The following is a 25,195-nucleotide window of genomic DNA, read 5'->3' as shown; positions in this document are numbered from 1 at the left end:
AGGGAGAGGGGTTATGAATATTGATGAGCCGGGGAGAGCTGCCGCCCGACGAAGATGACGTCAACATGCCCCAAGCTCTGATCGGAGCTCGCCTATGCCCCAAGACCCTGATTAGCATAAATAAAAAACGCAATTTGCGGTGGAACAGCTGGGTGACTATGTGAGTACCATTTTAATCAGCATCACCCGCGCACTACAAGCCTGTGGGAAAGTGTTAGTGCAGGTGATACTACTGAAAGATTTCCTTAAGACATCTTATCCCTAGACATCTTATCCTCTATCCAAAGTATAGGGGATAAGATGTCTGATCGCAGGGGTCCCGCTGCAAAAAGTTGCAAAAAGTGTTACCTAAGCAATTTTTAATTTTCACATATTTATGATGTTCGAATGTTGCACATAGGCAAACTAAAGATGCAAACCCCTTTAAAGGGATTATCCAGGTAAAAACTTTTTTTTATATATCAACTGGCTCCAGAAAGTTTCAGTACTTATGAGCTGATGAAGTTGAGTTGTTCTTTTGTGTCTAAGTGCTCTCTGATGACACGTGTCTCGGGAAACGCCCAGTTTAGAAGAAAATCCCCATAGCAAACCTCTTCTACTCTGTGCAGTTCCCGAGACAAGCAGAGATGTCAGCAGAGAGCACTGTTGCCAAAAAGAAAACAACAACTCAACTTCAGCAGCTGATAATTATTGAAAGGATTAAGATTTTTTAATAGAAGTAATTTACAAATCTGTTTAACTTTCTGGAGCCAGTTGACATAAAAAAAAAAGTTTTTTTCCTGGAATACCCCTTTAAAAAAGTCAGAAGTCAACTCCAGGAGTGAACTGGAGTACAAAGTTCACGCACGTGAGCACATTTAAAAAGTCTCAACTGAGAAATTTGTGTTTTGCTTATGTGCTCCAATTTATCAACACCTTGTGTTAGTATGAAAAATATGTAGCACATAAAGCAGAAAAAATGCCTCCAGAATTAATTATTCTATGCAAATAAATTCATGTAAATAGATGCAATATTTAAACATTTATTAGTAAAATAATAAACTAGATGGTGAAGTCACATGGCCCTTGTAACTCCCTGTGTATGCAATTTAAATTATACCATAAAACAATATAATAAACAACAATAAAAGGTTTAAAAAATGCTGCTTATTGTATATCTGATTTGTTTATAATGGGCTGGGATCTGTAGTCCTACCAGCTCTGATAAATATCTTTTATGTGGTCTACCCTTAACAGTAATTGTAGGGCATGCTGGGACTTTAGTCTCCATTAATAAAGACTCCAGTGGGTGGCCGTATATTGCTTATACCATCTTGGTAAGATTGTTGGTGATATAGTTGATGACAAATGTAAATAGTGACAGTTAGTGCCCATTATAAATCACTGGCAGGCTCCTCCGTTATATACAAATCTTCCCAAAGTAGAAAAAAGGGTAGATCTTACCCGCTCCTGCGTGCTGATGGTCAGTAGGCCTGTGGTGGCTGGCATGCCATGTTAGTCCTCTCGCCGCAGCGTGTCTGCCCGATGATGGTCTGCTAGTTTTTGCGTGCGGCAGTAGCTATAAGCAGGTATAAGAGGATCTGTGAGGCATAGGTGAATTGCGGACTGCGTCGCTTCCTAGATGGCTAGCAATCTGTGTCGCTTGGTTGAAATGGATGTGGAGGATTGCGGACTGCGCCTCTCCGATGTGGTAAGATAATGAGGGATGAGCCAGGTGGGACAGCGTCCACGTGTAGTCCTGGCATGATGTTGGTAATTAACATGGCAGATGTAAGAAGACAGTTCGAACAAAGCTAATGATGATGATTTAAGGCAACAATATTGGTCTAAAATCAATAGATTAGCTGGACATGTTGTATAATGTAATAGTAGTTAGTCATAATCGACTAGTTTTATGTAAAATGCATTATAAATGGAAATAAATAATAATAGAAATAAATCTTATAGAAATATAAAACTACTTTTACATTATATATTTTGTCATTTTGTATGAGAATATATTTCCATTTATTATTCATGTCCTTGTTATATGACTTATACAATATGTCTGAAAACTCCAATCCAAAACGGAAACAAGTCCAGTACACTTATTGCCATAAACTTACCATTAGAATGGAGCAACCAATAACATCCATTCTAAGGGCTATAAATTCTATGGAAAAAGTGACATTACCACTACTTTCTAAGATTCACCATAAGCTGCTGAAGAAAGGATGTCTGAAACGCGTCCAGCTAATCTATTGATTTTAGACCAATATTGTTGCCTTAAATCATCATCATTAGCTTTGTTCAAACTGCCTTCTTACATCTGCCTTGTAGATTACCAACATCACGCCAGGACTACACGCGGACGCTGTCCAACCTGGCTCATCGCTCATTATCTTACCACATCGGAGAGGCGCATTCTGCAATCCTCCACATCCATTTCAACCAAGCGACGCAGATTGCCAGCCATCTAGGAAGCGGCACAGTCCGCAATTCACCTATACCTCACAGATCCTCTTGTACCTGCATACAGCTAGTGCCGCACGCACAAACTAGCAGAATATCATTGGGCAGACACGCTGCTGCGAGAGGACTAACATGGCATGCCAACCACCACAGACCTACTGATCATCAGCGGGTAAGATCTACCCTGTTTTCTACATTGGGAACATTTGTTAATCTATCTGGCAGCTAACGGAGGAGCCTGTCAGTGATTTATAATGGGCACTAACTGTCACTATTTATATTTGTCATCAACTATATCACCAACAATCTTACCAAGAGGGTATACAAAATATATGGCTACCCGCCAGAGACTTTATTAATGGAGACTATAAGTCCCAGCATGCCCTACAATTGCTGTTAAGGGTAGACCACATTAAATATATTTATCAGAGCTGGTAGGACTACAGATCCCAGCCCATTATAAACAAATCAGATATACGATAAGCAGCATTTTTTAAACCTTTTATTGTTGTTTTTTATATTGTTTTATGGTATAATTCAATTGCATACACTGGGAGTCACAAGGGCCCTGTGACTGCACCACCTAGTTTATTATTTTACTAATAAATGTTTAAATATTGCATTTATCCTAACATCACCTATTTGGTTCCTAATACCACTTATCTATATATATATATATATACATCCTGTCATTCATAAGAAAAAAAATGTCTCTTATCATTGCCTTCATATATAAATAGCTTAGAGGACAGAGATACCTATTGCCTCGTCATTTTTTTTTATTTGTTGGGCAATGCACTAGGTGCCCCTGCAATGCATTATCTTTTGTGTTTCATTTTTGGAGTAAAAGTTAGATGTCAAAGAAATCGCTACGAAATTACAGCATTACATTGTTGAGAAAAACCTCTCTAAGTTATCCAGCAAAAAAGGGGTCAAAAGGGCTAGGACAGCGGAATATTGTAAGATTACTTGAGAGAAAAAATGCAGCCGGCTGCCAGCTTGGCTTCAAAATTGGGGGCCGTAAAGTAGCTTAGTTATCTGGGTAACACTATTGTCTAGGTTCAATTCCTTCCTTTTGGTTTTCTCCCACACTCCAAAAACATAATGGGGGATATTTATCAAAGGATTAAACTGGTTTTTCCTGTCTAAATTTGTCGCACAGAAAGTCGCAGTCTAAATATGTGCGACTTTTCTGCGACTTTTGCTGTAGAGGATTTTTAGAACATTATGCATGCTAGTCTATTTTAGACGGAAATGCATTGGAAAATGCATTGGTGCTGAATTTATCAAAAGCGACTTTTCAGCGACAAGTCGCATCGGCTGAAAGTACGCCGAAATGTCAGCCCATGTTGGAGCAGATTTAAATATAGACTAAAGCAAAGATCCCAAAGTCTGTGCACAGAATTTATCAAGAGCCTTGTGCCTTTAGATAAATTAAAATTAAAAAAAAGCACAAACGGATGCGCTCCGTAGTGTAACACCAAAGGTGAGTTGGTAACGCTAAGTGTGAATTGCGCTTACCACATGAAGTTGTACTCCAACCAAGTACAACAATGGAACAGGGTGTATCATCAAAGGGTCTCTGCAGCTTCGTCCCGCTGAAATAGAATCACGATAAAAACAAGCAATCTCCAGGTAGCAGAGCGGGATCAATGGAAGCGCTCAGCGCTTCCATTGATCCCGCTCTGCTACCTGGAGATTGCTTGTTTTTATTTTGATAAATTAGGCGCACAATAGACCTGCCAAACACTCTGTAGTTTGGTCTAAACTGATGCGGGACATAAACAACTTTGATAAATATCCCCCAATATATCTGTGCACCCCAACATGACCAAGACTTTACAATGCTGTGGAGTATGTTGACACTATATATATGAATTTAAAAAAAATCTTACATATACTGTATGAGAAGAACATAGGTGAAATATGTGATTTAGGTACTCAGCAATCCAAGCAAAAAGATGGTGCTGGTAAATTACTTCTCCAGCTATGCCCACACACTCAACTTTGATTGTGTTGATATCTATTTCAGGCGCATAATAATAGTCATAGATTATCACTACTTCCTATTGCAAGAAAAAAAAGAAATAAGAGAAGCACCACAGATTTTCTTTTCTTATGGAGTTGCTACGTAATGCTACATGCTAGTTGCTTCCATCTGCCAAGAAGTGATCATTGTGTGCATTGTCAACAGTTGTGGAGGAAGTGAACTGACACTTGCTCTGAGCGTACCTCTGGTAGTTGTCTCTTTTCAAGAAGATCATTTTTAACATGTCACAAAAGGCTCAAGCTGTTTACAAGGTCATATTTTAAAGTCATCTCTTGGATGACATTGAGATTTCTAGTACTCATTTCATTCTTGTATATGAATTTGTAAAATAAACGTGACGTTCAGTTAAGCAGGTTAATGTTCCCAATAATATGCTAGTCCATTATAATTGAATAAAATTGTTATCAAGTTTAACTTTTTTTTATAACTACTGGTTATCAGTGCTATGGCCACATTTGTGTATTTTGTTGATTGCTTCAGGGCATACTAAATAAATCCATTTTCTGTCTACAGCTACTATAGCATAGCTAACTGTCTCTATGGTTACAGACAACAAAGAAATAAACCAAAATGTAGTCCACTTCTAGTCAAGTTCCTTTCTATCTGTCCCCTTTTTTTATGGCCTCAATCTCTTTGAAAAACATATTCAGGGGAAGCAAACTCATCCCTCTGCTTTTGGTCCAGTATTGGCAATGGCTTTTCATTCATTTCCAGTGGCCCATCAGATTTTGTCTATTTTGTCTAAGGAAAGCGAAGAAGCAGTGGCTTTTTGCAAACTGTCAAAAAACTATTCTTAATTTGGGGCATAGTATCAGAACTTGCATCCTAGAAAGTGCACAAAAACAAAACATGTTCTGCGCTGCTTTTTCACAATTAGTAAAGCAGGATTAGTAAAAACCTGTCACACTTAGCTTCCAAATAAAACAGATTTTTTACTTACAGAACAGATGCAGAACACTCTCTACAGTGCTGTTTTACTATAATTATATATATATATATATATATATATATATATATATATATATATTGTTAGGAGTAGCCGTATTAGTCCCCCCCCCCCCCCTCATCCTTATTTGTAGTCTATCGTCCTATAGCTATACAATTTATGGCCCAACTTAATGTCCATTCTCCACATATGTTGTTTTAACCCCTGCATATTTTGTGAGATAGAACATGTGTTTTCTCCTTGTGTGCTCAGAAATACTTATGACTTGATAAAGGGAAGAATCCCGAAAGCTTGTCTCTACCGATGATTTTGAGATATATATATGTATATGGCAAGCACTGCTGCCTTGCAGTGTTGTGGTCCTGGGTCAAATCCCTTTAAGGTTCAAATTCCTCCCACACTTCAAAAACAGACAGATAGGTGAATTTAAATTGCTGGCCAAATGGAGACAAGGAACTAATTTGAGTGCACAGTGCTGCAGAATCTGTGTGCTTTATAAATAATAATTATTATATATGTGTGGTCCTACATCTATCTGTGTTGTTCACTGCTTAGTGTCCCTCACAGAGATCTTCACCTAATACCTGCTATCTCTAAAATGGCTGCTTAAAAGGACACTGTCATTAAATATTTTTTATTTTTTGCATATGATAGAGCAGGTGAAATAAATAAGATTTGCAATTTGCTACCTGTAAAAAAAACTATTTTTATGTCACTTTCATGGCCTTATAATAACTACATTCCATCTGCACAAAAGCACAGATATTGGTCTCTTGGCAGGAGACCAAACTCAGAAAGTGTGGTCTGGCCATAGGCCGTGAATAGCACTCACTCTCTCTGTTTCATACACAGGCAGAGAGTGAGTGCTATTCACTGCCTATGGCCAGACCGTGCTCCCTGAGTTTGGTCTCCTGCCAGTCCAGCAGGAGACCAACGTCTGTGCTGTTGAGCAGACAGAATGTGGTCTGGACTAGAAGGGAGACCCCTAGTGGCCAGATTTATATTATTTATTTTATCTGCTCTATCATATGCAAAAAATATATTTTAATCACAGTGCTCATTTAACCCCTTCAGGACGGAGACCATTTTGGCCTTAAGGACCGGAGCATTTTTTGCACATCTGACCACTGTCACTTTAAACATTAATAACTCTGGGATGCTTTTAGTTATCATTCTGATTCCGAGATTATTTTTTCGTGACATATTCTACTTTAACATAGTGATAAATTTTTGTCGATACTTGCATCCTTTCTTGGTGAAAAATCCGTAAATTTGATGAAAAATTTGAAAATTTTGCATTTTTCTAACTTTGAAGCTCTCTGCTTGTAAGGAAAATGGATATTACGAATACATTTTTTTTTGGTTCACATATACAATATGTCTACTTTATGTTTGCATCATAAAATTGATGAGTTTTTACTTTTGGAAGACACCCGAGGGCTTCAACGATCAGCAGCAATTTTCCGATTTTTCACAAAATTTTCAAACTCAGTATTTTGCAGGGACCAGTTCAGGTTTGAAGTGGATTTGAAGGGTCTTCATATTAGAAATACCCCATAAATGACACCATTATAAAAACTACACCCCGAAAGTATTCAAAACGACATTCAGTAAGTGTATTAACCCTTTAGGTGTTTCACACGAATAGCAGCAAAGTGAAGGAGAAAATTCACAATCTTCATTTTTTACACTTACATGTTCTCGTAGACCCAATTTTTGAATTTTTACAAGGGGTAAAAGGACAAAATTTTTACTTGTATTTGTAGCCCAATTTCTCTCGAGTAAGCACATACCTCATATGTCTATGTAAAGTGTTCGGCGGGCGCAGTAGAGGGCTCAGAAGCGAAGGAGCGACAAGGGGATTTTGGAGAGTACGTTTTTCTGAAATGGTTTTTGGGGGGCATGTCACCTTTAGGAAGCCCTTATGGTGACAGAACAGCAAAAAAAACACATGGCATACCATTTTGGAAACTAGACCCCTCGGGGAATGTAACATGGGATAAAGTGAACCTTAATACCCCACAGGTGTTTCACGACTTTTGCAAATGTAAAAAAAAATTATAATAATAATTTACCTAAAATGCTTGTTTCCCCCCAAATTTTTCATTTTTAAAAAAGGTAATAGCAGAAAATACCCCTAAAAATTTGAAGCCCAATTTCTCCTGATTCAGAAAACATCCCATATGGGGGTGAAAAGTGCTCTGCTGGCGCACTACAGGTCTCGGAAGAGAAGGAGTCACATTTGGCTTTTTGAAAGCAAATTTTGCTCTGGGGGCATGCCGCATTTAGGAAGCCCCTATGGTGCCAGGACAGCAAAAAAAAAAAACACATGGCATACCATTTTGGAAACTAGACCCCTCAGGGAACGTAACAAGGGGTTAAGTGAACCTTTATACCCCACAGGTGTTTCACGACTTTTGCATATGTAAAAAAAATAAATTTTTTTTACCTAAAATGCTTGTTTTCCCAAAAATTTTACATTTTTAAAAGGGTAAAAGCAAAAAATACCCCCCAAAATTTGTAACACAATTTCTCCCGAGTACGGTGATACCCCATATGTGGCCCTAAACTGTTGCCTTGAAATACGACAGGGCTCCAAAGTGAGAGCGCCATGCGCATTTGAGGCCTAAATTAGGGACTTGCATAGGGGTGGACATAGGGGAATTCTACGCCAGTGATTCCCAAACAGGGTGCCTCCAGCTGTTGCAAAACTCCCAGCATGCCTGGACAGTCAACGGCTGTCCGACAATAATGGGAGTTGTTTTGCAACAGCTGGAGGCTCCGTTCTGGAAACAGTGGCGTACCAGACGTTTTTCATTTTTATTGGGGAGGGGAGGGGGGTTGTATAGGGGTATGTGTATACGTAGTGTTTTTTACTTTTTATTTTATTTTTTGTGGTAGTGTAGTGTAGTGTTTTTAGGGTACAGTCGCACGGGCGGGGGTTCACATTAGTTTCTCGCTGGCAGTTTGAGCTGCAGCAGAAAGTTTGCGGCAGCTCAAACTTGCAGCCAGATACTTACTGTAATTCTCCGCCCATGTGAGTGTACCCTGTACGTTCACATTGGGGGGGGGACATCCAGCTGTTGCATAACTACAACTCCCAGCATGCCTGTTGGCTATCGGTGACTGCTGAGAGTTGTAGTTTTGCAACAACTGTAGGCACACTGGTTATGTATCACTGAGTTTGTGACCTAACTCAGTGTTTCACAACCAGTGTGCCTCCAGCTGTTGCAAAACTACAACTCCCAGCATGTACGGTGCATGGTGTACGGTGACTGCTGATAGTTGTAGTTTGCAACAGCTGGAGGCACACCGGTCGTGAAACACTGAGTTAGGTAAAAAAAAACTCTGAGTTTCACAACCAGTGTGCCTTCAGCTGTTGCAAAACTACAACTCTCAGCAGTCACCGACAGCCAACGGGCATGCTGGGAGTTGTAGTTATGCAACCAGCAGATGCAACTCCCAGCATGCACTTTAGCTGTTTGTGCAAGCTGGGAGTTGTAGTTATACAACAGCTGAAGGTACACTTTTCCATAGAAAAAATGTGCCTCCAGCTGTTGCAAAACCATAAGTCCCAGCATGCCCATAAGGGAATGCTGGGAGTTGTGGTAGTCTGCCTCCTGCTGTTGCATAACTACAGCTCCAAGCATGCCCTTTTTGCATGCTGGGAGCTGTTGCTAAGCAACAGCAGGAGGCTGTCACTCACCTCCAACGATCTACGCCGGAGAGTCAGTCCCTCGTCGTCACCGCCGCCGCCGCTGCTCCTGGGGCCCCGATCCCAACATTGACGCCGGGGATCGGGGTCCCCATCACCCGGGGTGCACGTCCCGCACCCGCTCACGTCCTCCGGAAGAGGGGCGGAGCGGGTGCGGGAGTGACACCCGCAGCAGGCGCCCTGATTGGTCGGCCGGTAATCCGGCCAACGAATCAGGGCGATCGTGAGGTGGCACCAGTGCTACCTCACCCCTGCAGGCTCTGGCTGTTCGGGGCCATCAGAGACGGCCCCGAACAGCCAGTAATTCCGGGTCACCGGGTCACTGGAGACCCGATTGACCCGGAATCGCCGCAGATCGCTGGACTGAATTGTCCAGCGATCTGCGGCGATCGCCGACGTGGGGGGGCATAATGACCCCCCTGGGCGATATGCCGGGATGCCTGCTGAACAATTTCAGCAGGCATCCGGCTCCGGTCCCCAACCGGCTAGCGGTGGGGGCCGGAATTCCCACGGGCGTATGGATACGCCCTCGGTCCTTAAGGACTCGGGATGCAGGGCGTATCCATACGCCCTATGTCCTGAAGAGGTTAAGCTATGTGCATGGGCTTTTATAGTGGCTTTGATGTCACTCCTCTACTGCCTCCTTATTGGCTGGGAGAGCTATTTGAAAAACATTATGGGATTCCCTTAGATTATGTTGTCCTTTCTTCTTTTAGAAAACTTCTGACTGAACTTGGGTTCTTGGGCAAAAACAAATTTGTTGTAAATAAAAGGGTTCGATGCTAGTTTGACATTTCCAGACATAGAAACAGAGAACTTGGCACCAGAAAGGTATATATTTGTAAGTGTCGCTTTGTGGCCGTAACGGAGTATAGCACAAGGTATGGAAATCTGGGGGGATCTGCAGTGCTAACATAGAGAGAAGCAAACTAATATGCAATATATAGAAATGGTACCATAGCACTCCGCTAGATGAAAGCAAAATCCTTTGTTTTGGCATCACATAACTGAGCAGGACATAAGTGACATGAAGAAAAGATTCACCGCAGCTTTTCACGAGCCCGGGAAAGGGGAGCAATGATGACTCAGTTTTGCGGGCCAATACCGCTTGATCATGCTGCGTGTGCTATGTTACCATTTCTATATATTGCATTCTGGTTTGAAATATGACTATGGGTTTACTTCACTTATCCCTATAGGTGAGTATAAATAAGTACTCAGATCAACCCGCTTAAGTGCAAAAAGATACAAAAATGATATCAAAATTTCTACTTTTTTGAAACAAATGAAAGGTTTAATAAAATAAATTTTGCCATATTCCAAGATGCATAACAGTTTTTATTTTTCTTGTAGTTTTGGTGTCCATATGACTGTCTTTTTTTTCTGTTAAACAGATTAACAAAATACAGCAATTCTGGCATATTTTTTTTATTTATTCCTTTACAATATTCACCAATCATGCAAGACGACTTAGGAAAATATTTTATAATTCAAATTGTATTAATACCCAATTTAAATAGCTTTTTATGTTCTTTTTTTCTTTTCACAGCAGAATAAATTTTTTCCCCTTTTTGTGTTGCTATATTCTGACAGTCCTAACTTTTAAATTTTTTTGTCCAACGCCATTGTGTGAGGGCCTATTTTTTGCGGGACGAGCTGTACTTTTCATTGGTGCTGTTTTTGCAATATGTGCCACCTTTTAATCTTTTTTATTCCACGTTTTGTACCAAAATTAGCGATTCTCTGGCTCCGGACCGTTCCTAAAATGTACAGAGGTGTCAGCAAAGAGCACTGTTGTCAGATAAAAAAGGAACTTCAAAAAGAAAAGAACTTCCTCTGTAGTATACAGCAGCTGATAAGTACTGGAAGGATTACAATTTTTAAATAGAAGTAATTTTAAAATCTTATTACACATTAATAAGCTGCAAAACTGGTAGCTTAGTTAAGTAGTTTAATATTATGAGTGATAACTCATGTGCAGTGTGATTATTTACTATGACACTAGATATTTTTTTAAGGGGGTACTACAGAGAACACTTTATTTTTTCAAATCAACTGGTGACAGAAAGTTATAAAGATTAATAAATTACTTCTATTTAGAGACCTCAAGCATTCTAGTACTTAGCAGCTGCTGTTTGCTCTTGATGAAGTTATGTAGCCTTTCCAGTCAGACACAGCGCTCCCTTCTGCTATCTTTATTTATCTATAGGAACTGTCCAGAGCATGAGCAAATAAAAAACCTCTTTGCACTGGACAGTTCCTGATCTGGACAGAGGTGTCAGCAGAGAGCACTGTGTCTGACTTGAAAGAACTACACAACTTCCTCCAATGCATGCAGCTGCTGATAAGTACTAGAAGGCTTGAGATTTTTAAATAGCAGTAACTTTCTGTTTCCAGATTTTAAAATTGAGATTTTATCGCATTTATAACTTTACTATTTTTGTAAAGAAGCATTTTCAATCTAATTTTAGTGTGGTCAACAAATAATTCCTGTTTGGTTCTCCAATATATTGTAGTAATTTGGTTTGTGAGTTGCAGATTTATTGCACAATAATACCAAGAAATTTATGATTAATATTTCATTATATTCCTATTTCAGATTTCAGACTGAAGTAAACTATGATATTCTTGAAGTACGAGATGGCGCTGCCAACTCTTCACCATTGATTGGAGAGTATCATGGAACACAAGCCCCACAATTTCTCATTAGCACAGGAAATTACATGTATCTTCTATTCACAACTGATAATAGCCGTTCTAATGTTGGCTTTCTAATTCGGTATGAAAGTAAGTAATCACTTTTAATGTGTGGTAAATTCTATTTAATGAGTATAAATTTTTATTACACCCAAAATTATTCTCCATTGCCCGAAACTCTTCTACTAAGTTTGCTTATATGGAATAATTGGAGCCAGTATCATCGAGAGTAGCTGTTACAGATCAAAACAATGGATACAAAAACCGCAAGATACAGCAGGACATTTAATGAAATTATGGAAGTAATTTAAACATAGAATATGTTAATGAACTAAAGATTGGACTATAAACTGTGCTAGTAGGGAAAAAATATGAAATTAGTCATCTTGTTTCTTTATTTAACGTAAAGTGTCTGTTCAATATTTGTTCTCCAGCAGTAAGAGAACTGTCTCTCAAATGCCATCCACAGGTCCAACTTTAGAAATCCAGAAGACATGACTCAGGTTATCAACCAAACTCATTATTCCACCTGTAGACAGCACCTTTTAGGAGTTTTTTCAAATGTTGTTATTTTGCTGGAAAAAAAAATACATATAGTAGTAATAATAATATTAATTATATAGACCCCCCCCCCCAATCATTCTGCACTCAATATTCTATGATGACAAAGTAAAAACTATTTTGTTTAAAAAAAAAAAAGTAATATATAAGAATTCAGACCCTTCACTCTTCACTTTGATTCTTTGGTAGCGATTATAGCCATTAGTCTTTATGGGGACCAAAGATTTGAACACCTGGATTTGGGGAATTTTCTGCCATTCTTTTCTGCAGATCATCAAGTTGGATGGGGAACATCGGTTAACAACCATTTTTTTAGGTCTCTCTAGAGATTTTCCATTGGGTTACAGTCAGGGCTCTGACTGGGTCACGCCATTTGCCACAGACATGAATGGAGGGAGTGTGGCGTAATGTCACATACTGTCTAGAATGCCAGGTGCTGCACAGAGATTGCGGGGTATCCCAGGGACGGGACACCCGTGATCAAACATCTTGTCTAGGTCTTGTCTAGACATCTTGTCTAGGGCGGAGTACCTCTTTAAAGTAATTGGGGGAGATTTATCAAAGGATTTAGACTGGTTTTTCCTGTCTAAATTTGTCGCACAGAAAGTCGCAGTCTAAATATGTGCAACTTTTCTGCGACTTTTGCTCTAGAGGATTTTTAGAACATAATGCATGCTAGTCTATTTTAGACTGAAATGCATTGAAAAATGCATTGGTGCTGAATTTATCAAGTGCAACTTTTGTGCGACAAGTCGCATCTGCCCAAAATACGCTGAAATGTCAGACCATGTTGGAGCAGGTCTAAATGCAGTTTAAGCTGTAGACCCTGAAGTCTGAGCACAGAATGTATCAAGGGCTGTGAGACCTTTGATAAATTAGGAGCACAATAGACAGGAGACTACCACATACGCTGGTCTATAAGCATACCCAGAATAGACTAGATTAGTAAATGTCCCCGATTGTCTTTTTGGAAGGGGAATCTTCAGCCCAGCCTGAGGTCCAGGGCACTCTTGATCAGGTGTTCATTAAGATTATTTCTGTAATTTTCTCTATTCAGCTTGTCCTCAACCTCGACCAGTTTCCTTGTCCTGCTAAAAAATACCGTCAGTTCCTATTGATATTGCCACATCCATGCCTCATTGTAGGGAAGATATTGGGTAGGAAATGAACAATACCAGTGCCTGGTTTCCTCCAGATAAATTGCCTAGAATTGAGACCAAAATATTAAATCTTGGTTTAATCAGTCCAAATATTCATTTTATTTTTTTTTTTCAAAATCTTAGAATCCTTTCTGTGCTTTTTTTTTTTTTTTTTTGCAAACAGCAGACAGTATTTAGTGTGTCTGTTATTCAAAAAAGGCTTCTTCCTGGCCATTCAAAGTTGATTATGGCATCTAAAAGTGCCGAAATCTGTTCCCAGCTGCTTAGCATAGCTGATCGGGACCATCGCGGGGTAATCGCGATGTCCTGATCAGCTGTATGGACGGAGGGAAGCCTCCTTCCCTGCTGTCCGATCGGTGCTACTTTGCTGCTGTATATGAATTAGCCCCTTCCTTAATAAAAGTTTGAATCACCCCCTTTTCCCATTTTTAAAATAAAATTATGTAAACAAAAATAAATGTAAACATGTGTGGCATCCCCGTGTGCATAAATGTCCAAATTATTAAAATATAATGTTAATTTAACTGCACGGTCAATGGCCTAAACATAAAAAAATACCAACGTCAAGAATTGCGTATTTTTGGTCTCTTCTTATACCTGAAAAAATTTATAAAAAGTGATCAAAAAGTCCCATCAAAACAAAAATGGTATCAATAAAAACTTTACGTCTACGTAAAGATCAAGAAAGTTACAGAGGTAAGAAGAGGACAATTTTAAGCAGAATAATTTTCATCCAAAAAGTTTAAATTTTTTTAAAGTAGTAAAATAAAACAAAACCTATATAAGTTTGGTATCGTTCTAATAATATGAACCTACAGAAAAGATATAACATGTCATTTGTACCAAAAAGTAAACTGCCTAGAAATGAAAGCCCTTAAAATTTGCCAAATTGCTTTTTTTTTTATTATTTCTTTACACAAATATATATTTTTTCCATTTCGCTCTAGATTTGGTGGTAAAATGTGTGATGTCATTACAAAGTACAGTTGTTGATGCAACCTTAAGAGTTGTTGACCTTAAGAGGGCAAAATAATTTTTTTAATTATTATTTTAGCATGGAGGTAGAACATAACATAAAGTAAAAAAAAAAAGTAAAAGGGTCTGACAACTTTCTGAATACCGTATATACTCGAGTATAAGCCGAGTTTTTCAGCACGATTTTTTGTGCTGAAAACACCCCCCTCGGCTTATACTCGAGTGAACTCCCCCACCCGCAGTGGTCTTCAACCTGCGGACTTCCAGAGGTTTCAAAACTACAACTCCCAGCAAGCCAGGGCAGCCATCGGCTGTCCGGGCTTGCTGGGAGTTGTAGTTTTGAAACCTCCGGAGGTCCGCAGGTTGAAGACCACTGCGGCCTTCAACATCATCCAGCCCCCTCTCACCCCCTTTAGTTCTGAGTACTCACCTCCGCTCGGCGCTGGTCCGGTCCTGCAGGGCTGTCCGGTAAGGAGGTGGTCCGGTGAGGAGGTGGTCCGGGCTGCTATCTTCACCGGGGAGGCCTCTTCTAAGCGCTTCGGGCCCGGCCTCAGAATAGTCACGTTGCCTTGACAACGACGCAGATACGTCGTTGTCAAGGCAACGGCTCTATTCCGGGCCGGAAGCGCGGAGAAGAGGCGCCCCCGGTGAAGATAGCAGCCCGGACCACCTCCTCACCGGACCACCTCCTTACCGGACAGCCCTGCAGGACCGGACCAGCGCCGAGCGGAGGTGAGTACTCAGAACTAAAGGGGGTGAGAGGGGGCTGGATGATGTTGAAGGCCGCAGTGGTCTTCAACCTGCGGACCTCCGGAGGTTTCAAAACTACAACTCCCAGCAAGCCCGGACAGCCGATGGCTGCCCGGGCTTGCTGGGAGTTGTAGTTTTGAAACCTCTGGAGGTCCGCATGTTGAAGGCCGCAGTGGTCTTCAACCTGCGGACCTCCGGAGGTTTCAAAACTACAACTCCCAGCAAGCCCGGACAGCCGATGGCTGCCCGGGCTTGCTGGGAGTTGTAGTTTTGAAACCTCTGGAGGTCCGCATGTTGAAGGCCGCAGTGGTCTTCAACCTGCGGACCTCCGGAGGTTTCAAAACTACAACTCCCAGCAAGCCCGGACAGCCGATGGCTGCCCGGGCTTGCTGGGAGTTGTAGTTTTGAAACCTCTGGAGGTCCGCAGGTTGAAGACCACTGAGGGCGAATGATGAGAAGAGGATGATGAAGGGGGGGGGGGTGTGGGGATGATGAAGGGGGGTGGGGATGATGAAGGGGGGGGGGTGTGGGATGATTACAAGGGGATGATGAAGGGGGGATGTGTGGGATGATAAGGGGATGTGTGGGATGATGACAAGGGGATGATGAAGGGGGGATGTGTGGGATGATGACAAGGGGATGATGAAGGGGGGATGTGTGGGATAAGGTGATGACAAGGGGATGATGACAAGGGGATGATGAAGGGGGGATGTGTGGGATGATAAGGGGATGTGTGGGATGATGACAAGGGGATGATGAAGGGGGGATGTGTGGGATGATAAGGGGATGTGTGGGATGATGACAAGGGGATGATGAAGGGGGGATGTGTGGGATGATGACAAGGGGATGATGAGGATGTTAATGACGGGTCTGGATGATGACAGGGGGGGATGAGGTATTTCCCACCCTAGGCTTATACTCGAGTCAATAACTTTTCCTGCGATTTTGGGTTGAAATTAGGGGTCTCGGCTTATACTCGGGTCGGCTTATACTCGAGTATATACGGTACATTGTATAAGTGTACATTCACTATTGGATATATATCTTCTTTAAAATATAATAACTGTGCTACGGATCAGTCTAGTTGCTTATTTTGTCTAGCTGTATATCACCTTGAGTGAAGCCCTTTCAGCAAAGCATCCTTCATACATGGCATACTTTAATACTAGCATCTATAAAATGTGACAGCACAATGTTAGCTTAAATAAAGAATGAAGGTCTCATTAACTCAAGAAACAACTATGTTTTATTTCTTATTTCAGTGTGTGTGTGTGTGTGTATATATATATATATATATATATATATATATATATATATATATATATACAGTCACGGCCATTAATGTTGGCACCCCTGAAATTTTTCAATAAAATGAAGTATTTCTCACAGAAAAGGATTGCAGTGACACATGTTTTGCTATACACATGTTTATTCCCTTTGTGTGTATTGGAACTAAACAAAAAATGGGAGGATAAAAGCAAATTGGATATTAATTGGAGATAAACTCCAAAATGGGCTGCACAAAATTATTGGCACCCTTAACTTAATATTTGGTTTCACACCCTTTGGAAAAAAATAACTAAAATCAGTCGCTTCCTATAACCATCAGTAAGCTTCTTACACCTCTCAGCCAGAATGTTGGATCACTCTTCCTTTGCAAACTGCTCCAGATCTCTCTTATTGGAAGGGCGCCTTTTCCCAACAGCAATTTTGAGATCTCTCCAAAGGTTTTCATTGGGATTTAGATCTGGACTCATTGCTGGCCACTTCAGAACTCTAGAGCCCTTTGTTGCCATCCATTTCTGGGTGCTTTTCGACGCATGTTTGGGGTCATTGCACTGCTGGAAGACCCAAGATCTCGGAAGCAAACTCAGCTTTCTGACACTGGGCTGTACAGTGTGACCCGTAATCCTCAGATTTTATGGTGCCTTGCACACATTCAAGGCACCCAGTGCCAGAGGCAGCAAAACAACCCAAAAACATAATTGAACCTCCACCATATTTCACTGTAGGTACTGTGTTCTTTTCTTTGTAGGCCTCATTCCATTTTTGGTAAACAGTAGAATGATGTGCTTTACCAAAAGCTCTATGTAGGTCTCATCTGTCCACAAGACGTTTTCCCAGAAGGATTTTGGCTTACTCAAGTTCATTTTGACAAAATGTAGTCTTGCTTTTTTATGTCTCTGTGTCAGCAGTGGGGTCCTCCTGGCTCTCCTGCCATAGCGTTTAATTTAATTTAAATGTTGACAGATAGTTTGCGCTGACACTGATGCTCCCTGAGCCTACAGGACAGCTTGAATATCTTTGGAACTTGTTTGGGGCTGCTTATCCACCATCCGGATGATCCTGGGTTGACACATTTCATCAATATTTCTCTTCCATCCATGCCCAGGGAGATTAGCTACAGTGCCATGTGTTGCAAACTTCTTGATAATGCTGCAAACTGTGGACAAAGGCAAATCTAGATCTCTGTGGATGGACTGGTAACCTTAAGATTGTTGATATTTTTCCACAATTTTGGTTCTCAAGTCCTCAGACAGTTCTCTTCCCGTCTTTCTGTTGTTCATGCATAGTGTGGCACACACAGACACACAATGCAGAGATTAAATTAACTTCTCTCCTTTTTATCTGCTTTCAGGTGTGGATTTTACATTGCCCACACCTGTTACTTGCCTCAGGTGTGTTTAAAGGATCGTCACATGCTTGAAACAATCATATTTTTCCACAATTTTGTCCAGCCCATTTTTGGAGTTTGGTGTGACATTATTCAATTTGCTTTTTTCCTCCCTTTTTTGGTTTAGTTCCGATACACACAAAGGGAATAAACATGTGTATAGCAGAACATGTGTTACTGCAATCCTTTTCTGTGAGAAATATTTCAGGGGTGCTAACATTTACGGCCATGACTGTATGTATATATATATTGGTTATGGAATGACAACTAGTTTATAATGTGATAGGTTGCTAAAAGCTAATCGTGATTTGGCTTTTGGTTCTATCATTGATTGAATTCTTATTTGAAGAGGTGTGGTTCTTTTTGCTTATGTCAGTTTATAGTATTTCTGTAGGCTAAGAATCCCTTCCTTACACTTCAATTCTTGAAAAGTTAACCTTATATGTCTAAAATCTGTAAACAGATAACAGATCGATGGGTTGGCTGGACATGGTGAGGTTAGTAAAAAATCAAATAAAGGAATATTCTTATTGGGTTATCAGGCATCACTCAGCATGTTTTGGAATGGTTCCTGAAAAGGTCCACTCAAAGTCATCACCATCACACTCTCTAAACAATGAATCCCTGGTTAGGCAGTCTCTAGTGGCTTTTGCCGGCTTACATTAAAATATCTCCCTATGCCAAACAATTAATGCTCATGATTCAGGAAGAAGCCACCTGGGACAGCCACGATGACTTGTGGTTTGGGTGTCATGAAGGTGTTGACAAGTTCCCCTAAAACCGTCTTCCCTTTAACATATTTCCTGTTAAAAAAATTCATTAACATTTTTCTTTATTTTTTCTTTAAAAGTTCTTTAAAGAGTATCCAGGTTCAGAAACACAGTGTAATGTCCGTTTATCTGTATTTAGCGTTTTTCTGCTTTCCTGTTCAGACATTATGTTTATGTATTTGTTCTCCTTTGTTTTGGAAGAGTTAACCTTCCGGCCCTTCAGCAATTGGAGTGTATATAAAGCCTCTTCAGGTGTTGCTCTGGGATGGTAATTACACCTGTTACTCAGACCAAGGTTTCATAATTTTTTTTGTGTGTGCACTAATGTCTTTAGTTAGCCATGGCCCCATGTCCTAGTCATTTGATATAGATTTTAGCTTGCCTTGTTTTAGTACCTTTGTCAGGTTTTAGTATTCTTGTATTGTTCATTCTGCTTATTCTTTGTGTTTTCTAAGTCTGTATTCACACTATCCATTTTGTCAGTCCTGTTCTGACCCTTGTTTGATTCTCAATCTCCCAGGATATAATCCTGTTCTGAGCCTTGTGCTAATCTGTCTATCTAGGAGTGAGTTAGTCTTGTGTCTGTATTTGTGTATCTAGAATATTTGTTTCCTCCAAGGCTAGTATCCTGTTCACACTGTGGAGTTTGCCCACTAGCTAGGAGCCTATTGATGAAACTCCACGATTGAAGTGGTATGTCCAGTGTGTTCCTTGTTTGGTGTAAGTCCAGTGTGAACAGTGCTCTTGATTTCCTGACCCGTTTAGTGTTCTGATATTCAGTAAACCTCTTCATCCTCTGCATCTCCTGGTTTTGTCTGCTGTATACTTATCCTCATATCTAGTCTTGTTCATATTATCATATCTGCCATTTATCTTGATCTGGTTCTTGAACTGTTTGTTAGTATGCAATAGCCTGCCTGGTATATCTGTTTTTAGCTTTGTTGTATGTTCCTGACTTGTTTCACCATATGTACAGTTTGGTTTGTTTGACTCTTGCACTCCATGCACTTTAGCGCAGTATAGTTGTCGATGCGTCCTTAGCGTGGATGGGCAATAGGAAAGGACAGCAGTTGTAGGGACAGTTAGGGTTTATAAATCCCTTTTTCCCTGCCCCCTGTCATGACAGAAATACCAATCCCCCTCTCATGACACACAGAGCTAATAAAAAAAAAAACAGCCCACCTGCCTTTATGTTGTGTTTGGTATTTCAACTTGGCTTCATTTACTTCAATGGAATTGACCTGCAATACCGCACCTAACCAGAGGAAAATAAGTAATTAACTAGAAGACAGGTTAAAAGAGCAGACAGATTCTTCTATAAAAAAAAAAAACACACTTAGGTAGTCACATTCTTCATATACTAATCTCTCAACTATTCATAAAAACAACTGCTCATTTTAGTAAAGAAAAGGATCATACAGCCTGTTTGATTATACAAGTCTGTTTTTCTTTTTTTTTTATAACTGTTTTTTTATTAAACAATTTTTCGTTAAAACAGATATTTGAGAATAAGAAAATAAAAGTACATAGAATAATAAACAGAGTCATTACATATTAATAAGACCAGGTCAAGTCTGTTTTTCTTCTTAAGGTATATGCTGCATGTTTCACACTGCAGGAAATAATAATGAAATGTGCAGCATATTTTGCTATCAGCAGACACACAAGGCTTCCCAGTCATAGCCTGTGTGTGCAGGTTTGTAGGTGGGCATGGCACCAGGACTGTGACGGAGAAGCCCTGTGTGTCAGCTGGTAGCATGATACTCATACTCAATGCATATTTCCTGCTGCCTGATGGATCTCCTGCATTGTGAAATATGTGGTGTATATGCTGCGTGTGACTCTACCCTTAGAGAACATTATTTTGTAGCTGTGAACTTTATGGGGACCCTCTAAATAAAAAAAAATTTGTGTGTAATAATTTGTATATTTTAGGTGTCACTTTAGAATTGGATTCATGCCTTGACCCAGGCATACCAGTTAATGGTCATCGTCATGGAAAACACTTTGGCATTGGCTCCTCTGTGACCTTCACTTGTGATGCTGGATACATTTTAAGTGATGATGAACCGTTAGTTTGTGAAAGGAACCACCAATGGAACCATGCATTACCTAGCTGTGATGGTAAGTTGAAAAAATAGGGTTGCCGTGCTATGTATTAACCATCCAGATATACCGTATATACTCGAGTATAAGCCGAGTTTTTCAGCACGATTTTTCGTGCTGAAAACACCCCCCTCGGCTTATACTCGAGTGAACTCCCCCACCCGCAGTGGTCTTCAACCTGCGGACTTCCAGAGGTTTCAAAACTACAACTCCCAGCAAGCCAGGGCAGCCATCGGCTGTCCGGGCTTGCTGGGAGTTGTAGTTTTGAAACCTCCGGAGGTCCGCAGGTTGAAGACCACTGCGGCCTTCAACATCATCCAGCCCCCTCTCACCCCCTTTAGTTCTGAGTACTCACCTCCGCTCGGCGCTGGTCCGGTCCTGCAGGGCTGTCCGGTAAGGAGGTGGTCCGGTGAGGAGGTGGTCCGGGCTGCTATCTTCACCGGGGAGGCCTCTTCTAAGCGCTTCGGGCCCGGCCTCAGAATAGTCACGTTGCCTTGACAACGACGCAGATACGTCGTTGTCAAGGCAACGGCTCTATTCCGGGCCGGAAGCGCGGAGAAGAGGCGCCCCCGGTGAAGATAGCAGCCCGGACCACCTCCTCACCGGACCACCTCCTTACCGGACAGCCCTGCAGGACCGGACCAGCGCCGAGCGGAGGTGAGTACTCAGAACTAAAGGGGGTGAGAGGGGGCTGGATGATGTTGAAGGCCGCAGTGGTCTTCAACCTGCGGACCTCCGGAGGTTTCAAAACTACAACTCCCAGCAAGCCCGGACAGCCGATGGCTGCCCGGGCTTGCTGGGAGTTGTAGTTTTGAAACCTCTGGAGGTCCGCATGTTGAAGGCCGCAGTGGTCTTCAACCTGCGGACCTCCGGAGGTTTCAAAACTACAACTCCCAGCAAGCCCGGACAGCCGATGGCTGCCCGGGCTTGCTGGGAGTTGTAGTTTTGAAACCTCTGGAGGTCCGCATGTTGAAGGCCGCAGTGGTCTTCAACCTGCGGACCTCCGGAGGTTTCAAAACTACAACTCCCAGCAAGCCCGGACAGCCGATGGCTGCCCGGGCTTGCTGGGAGTTGTAGTTTTGAAACCTCTGGAGGTCCGCAGGTTGAAGACCACTGAGGGCGAATGATGAGAAGAGGATGATGAAGGGGGGGGGGGTGTGGGGATGATGAAGGGGGGTGGGGATGATGAAGGGGGGGGGTGTGGGATGATTACAAGGGGATGATGAAGGGGGGATGTGTGGGATGATAAGGGGATGTGTGGGATGATGACAAGGGGATGATGAAGGGGGGATGTGTGGGATGATGACAAGGGGATGATGAAGGGGGGATGTGTGGGATAAGGGGATGTGTGGGATGATGACAAGGGGATGATGAAGGGGGGATGTGTGGGATGATGACAAGGGGATGATGACAAGGGGATGATGAAGGGGGGATGTGTGGGATGATAAGGGGATGTGTGGGATGATGACAAGGGGATGATGAAGGGGGGATGTGTGGGATGATAAGGGGATGTGTGGGATGATGACAAGGGGATGATGAAGGGGGGATGTGTGGGATGATGACAAGGGGATGATGAGGATGTTAATGACGGGTCTGGATGATGACAGGGGGGGATGAGGTATTTCCCACCCTAGGCTTATACTCGAGTCAATAACTTTTCCTGCGATTTTGGGTTGAAATTAGGGGTCTCGGCTTATACTCGGGTCGGCTTATACTCGAGTATATACGGTACTCTATAATGTCCTTATAAAGAAAATACACTATTTCATTTTCTAACCTACTTGATGAGTTGTCGCATGATTACATTTCCGTTCTGGAATCTTGATGTATAGTGATCTTGACACTTGCAGGTTTCCAACCCTGTCAACACTGTTCTATAACATCTGACACTGGCAGGCCCTGAAATCTGTCATCATGTCGGCCCTCTGAAGGCCCACGGGCTGTCAACAACTTTACGGGTCTTCAAAGATGACACAGGCAGACCACTAGCATCTGCAATCCTTCCACACCAGGCATCTAACACTGACATTTATTGGCTTTCAGTATTCAATCTCGCAGGCTTTCTTTACTGATATGACAAAGGCATTATTACTATGCACTTATAACATATTCATAACTATATAAGGCAAAAATAGAACTAAGATATAGAATCGGTTTTGTATGTACAAATCTGGCGCATTGTACTGCATAAGTTTTGATTGAAAAACTAAAGAAAAGTTAATTATTTTTGCATAGTTAGGTGATATATTTATCTAAAAAATTATATTGTGAACCTTCTATTTAAGCATTTTCTATCTACATTCCCATTTTATCTGTACAATATAAATAACCTCAATCCCTGTTGTATACAATGGAATCACTTTACTGAATATATTAGTTAGGAAATGGAAAAGGCTCTGTGTGAACAAAAATCTGTTTGTCCAAGGGACCACTTGGTGATTTCTCTTGTGCTGTGAATGTTTATGAGCATGCTTCATAAATAAAGAATACTATCTCCAAATGAATTATTCAGTAACACGGTTTAGCCTTTGCTTCCTCCATGCCCCTCTTCTGGGAAAGTGGCATTATGTTATTGTAAAAAAAAATTATTAAAAAAACTACAGGTATCAATCTAAATATATAGCTATATATATATATATATATATATATATATATATATATAGATATATATATATATATATATATATATATAGATATATATATATATATATATATATATATATATATATATATATGTATATATATAAAAGTCCAGGTTGAGTGGCACCTCAATATAAACGTGTAGTTTGGTGCAGAGCAGCAAAAAAGCCCGGGTCAGAGGCCCACAGCTATACAAAAAAAAGAAGGTTGGCTGCAGCACTTAAAAATGAAGTTTCAAGTAATTTTATTCCATTTCAAAGCTACGTTTCAGCCGCCCATGCGTGCTTGAAAAAGGCTGCATGGGCGGCTGAAACGTAGCTTTGCAATGGAATAAAATCACTTGAAACTTCATTTTTGTGTGCTGCATTTAAATGTGTGTGCTATGTATAAATGTGTTGGAATCTGAATTTAGCAATAGGACAACTGGCCAGCTCAGTTTTACTCAGTATGAAGTTGTCATGTGAGTGTACATGAGGAGTGGCACTACTTTTTTGTAAACATATATAACTTGTATTTGAGATTTTTCAAGATTTGAAATGAGAGGTCACCCTTTACATTGCTTGGCCGTCCGTTTCTGCCAGAGTCAGAACCTCTTTGACCAAGTTTGGAGTGCCCTCTATGATGTATATGTTCTCTAATAATGCATAGGAAGAAAGGATGACTTTCTTAAACAACTTCTTCAAGATACAAGTCCTATCACTAGGACTTCAAATAGAACAAGATATGGATTAACCAGCTGTAGAAGGACTTGCATTCCAATTTAATAGCCTTAGAATTTTACACATGATTTGGAAATGCAGGGTTACATAGTCTTTATAATATAAGAAAAGATTCAGTGTGTGTCCATAAAGCCAGAATTTAGTGTACATTAAAATGAGCTATGAATAAGTGCTTTAGAAGCCAAAAACACATAAATGGTCTCTGTATGTGTTTATGATGTAAATTATTTAATCCTGGTATTATGGAGGCACAAGCTGCTGGTATTATTTTTCATGTGGAATATCACTAGGGAGCTGATAAAATAAAAATGCTGATGTGCCTAGTTTGGTAGGAGTAGAAAATGTTAATAGTGCCTCTGTTAGTATCATTTCAGTATTATAGCTACAGCAGTATGTATACAAAATATATGTACAACTTTGATTCCCTTCAAAATGTAGAACTATCCTATGCATTGCCTTTTATCTTTGTGTTAAGTAGCTCAATATTATTATTATTATTGTTATTATTATTATTATTATTATTGTTGTTATTACTACTACTACTAATAAAAACAATAATAATAATAATAATAATAGAATTTAATATAGAAATATAATTGCTGCATACAAAAAAAAAATACTGCTAAATTATGGGTTTAATATACTCAGGCTTGTATCATGACGGTTGTCCTGAACATGTTTTATATTCATGGTGAATAACATGGGGCATTTCAGCTTTATTTAAAAGACCTTCCACAAAACAGGAGCCCTTGCAGAATAGAAGTAGTCAAGTTTATTTTAGGACAGTTATTCACAGACATATGCATTGACATCTGTAGTGGATAAGACTTGTGCCTGGCCTCACAGACTTGCATGCTGGAATAATGTTCAATACATGGAAACTTGTACTTTCCTGATTTGAGCAAACTCGATATCCTCATGACCCATTTAAGAGGTAAATACATTTTTACAACACTGAAAGCTGAACACACTGAACATAGT

General features: G+C 40.6%; 1 protein-coding gene across 3 annotated transcripts in view; it reads left to right on the top strand.

Annotated features, from left to right (window-relative positions):
* Positions 1-25,195, top strand: part of CSMD1 (CUB and Sushi multiple domains 1) — a 1,887,231-nt gene that overhangs the window by 1,312,974 nt on the left and 549,062 nt on the right. For all 3 annotated transcript variants that reach the window (XM_056565713.1, XM_056565712.1, XM_056565715.1), the window contains exons 17-18: positions 11,762-11,949; positions 20,685-20,873. In XM_056565713.1, the coding sequence (XP_056421688.1) occupies positions 11,762-11,949; positions 20,685-20,873 (377 nt within the window). The remainder of the gene's footprint in view (positions 1-11,761; positions 11,950-20,684; positions 20,874-25,195) is intronic.

This window comes from Hyla sarda, chromosome 3 (assembly GCF_029499605.1).
Source record: "Hyla sarda isolate aHylSar1 chromosome 3, aHylSar1.hap1, whole genome shotgun sequence".
Taxonomy (NCBI): domain Eukaryota; kingdom Metazoa; phylum Chordata; class Amphibia; order Anura; family Hylidae; genus Hyla; species Hyla sarda.
This window is presented reverse-complemented; position numbering and strand designations above follow the sequence as displayed.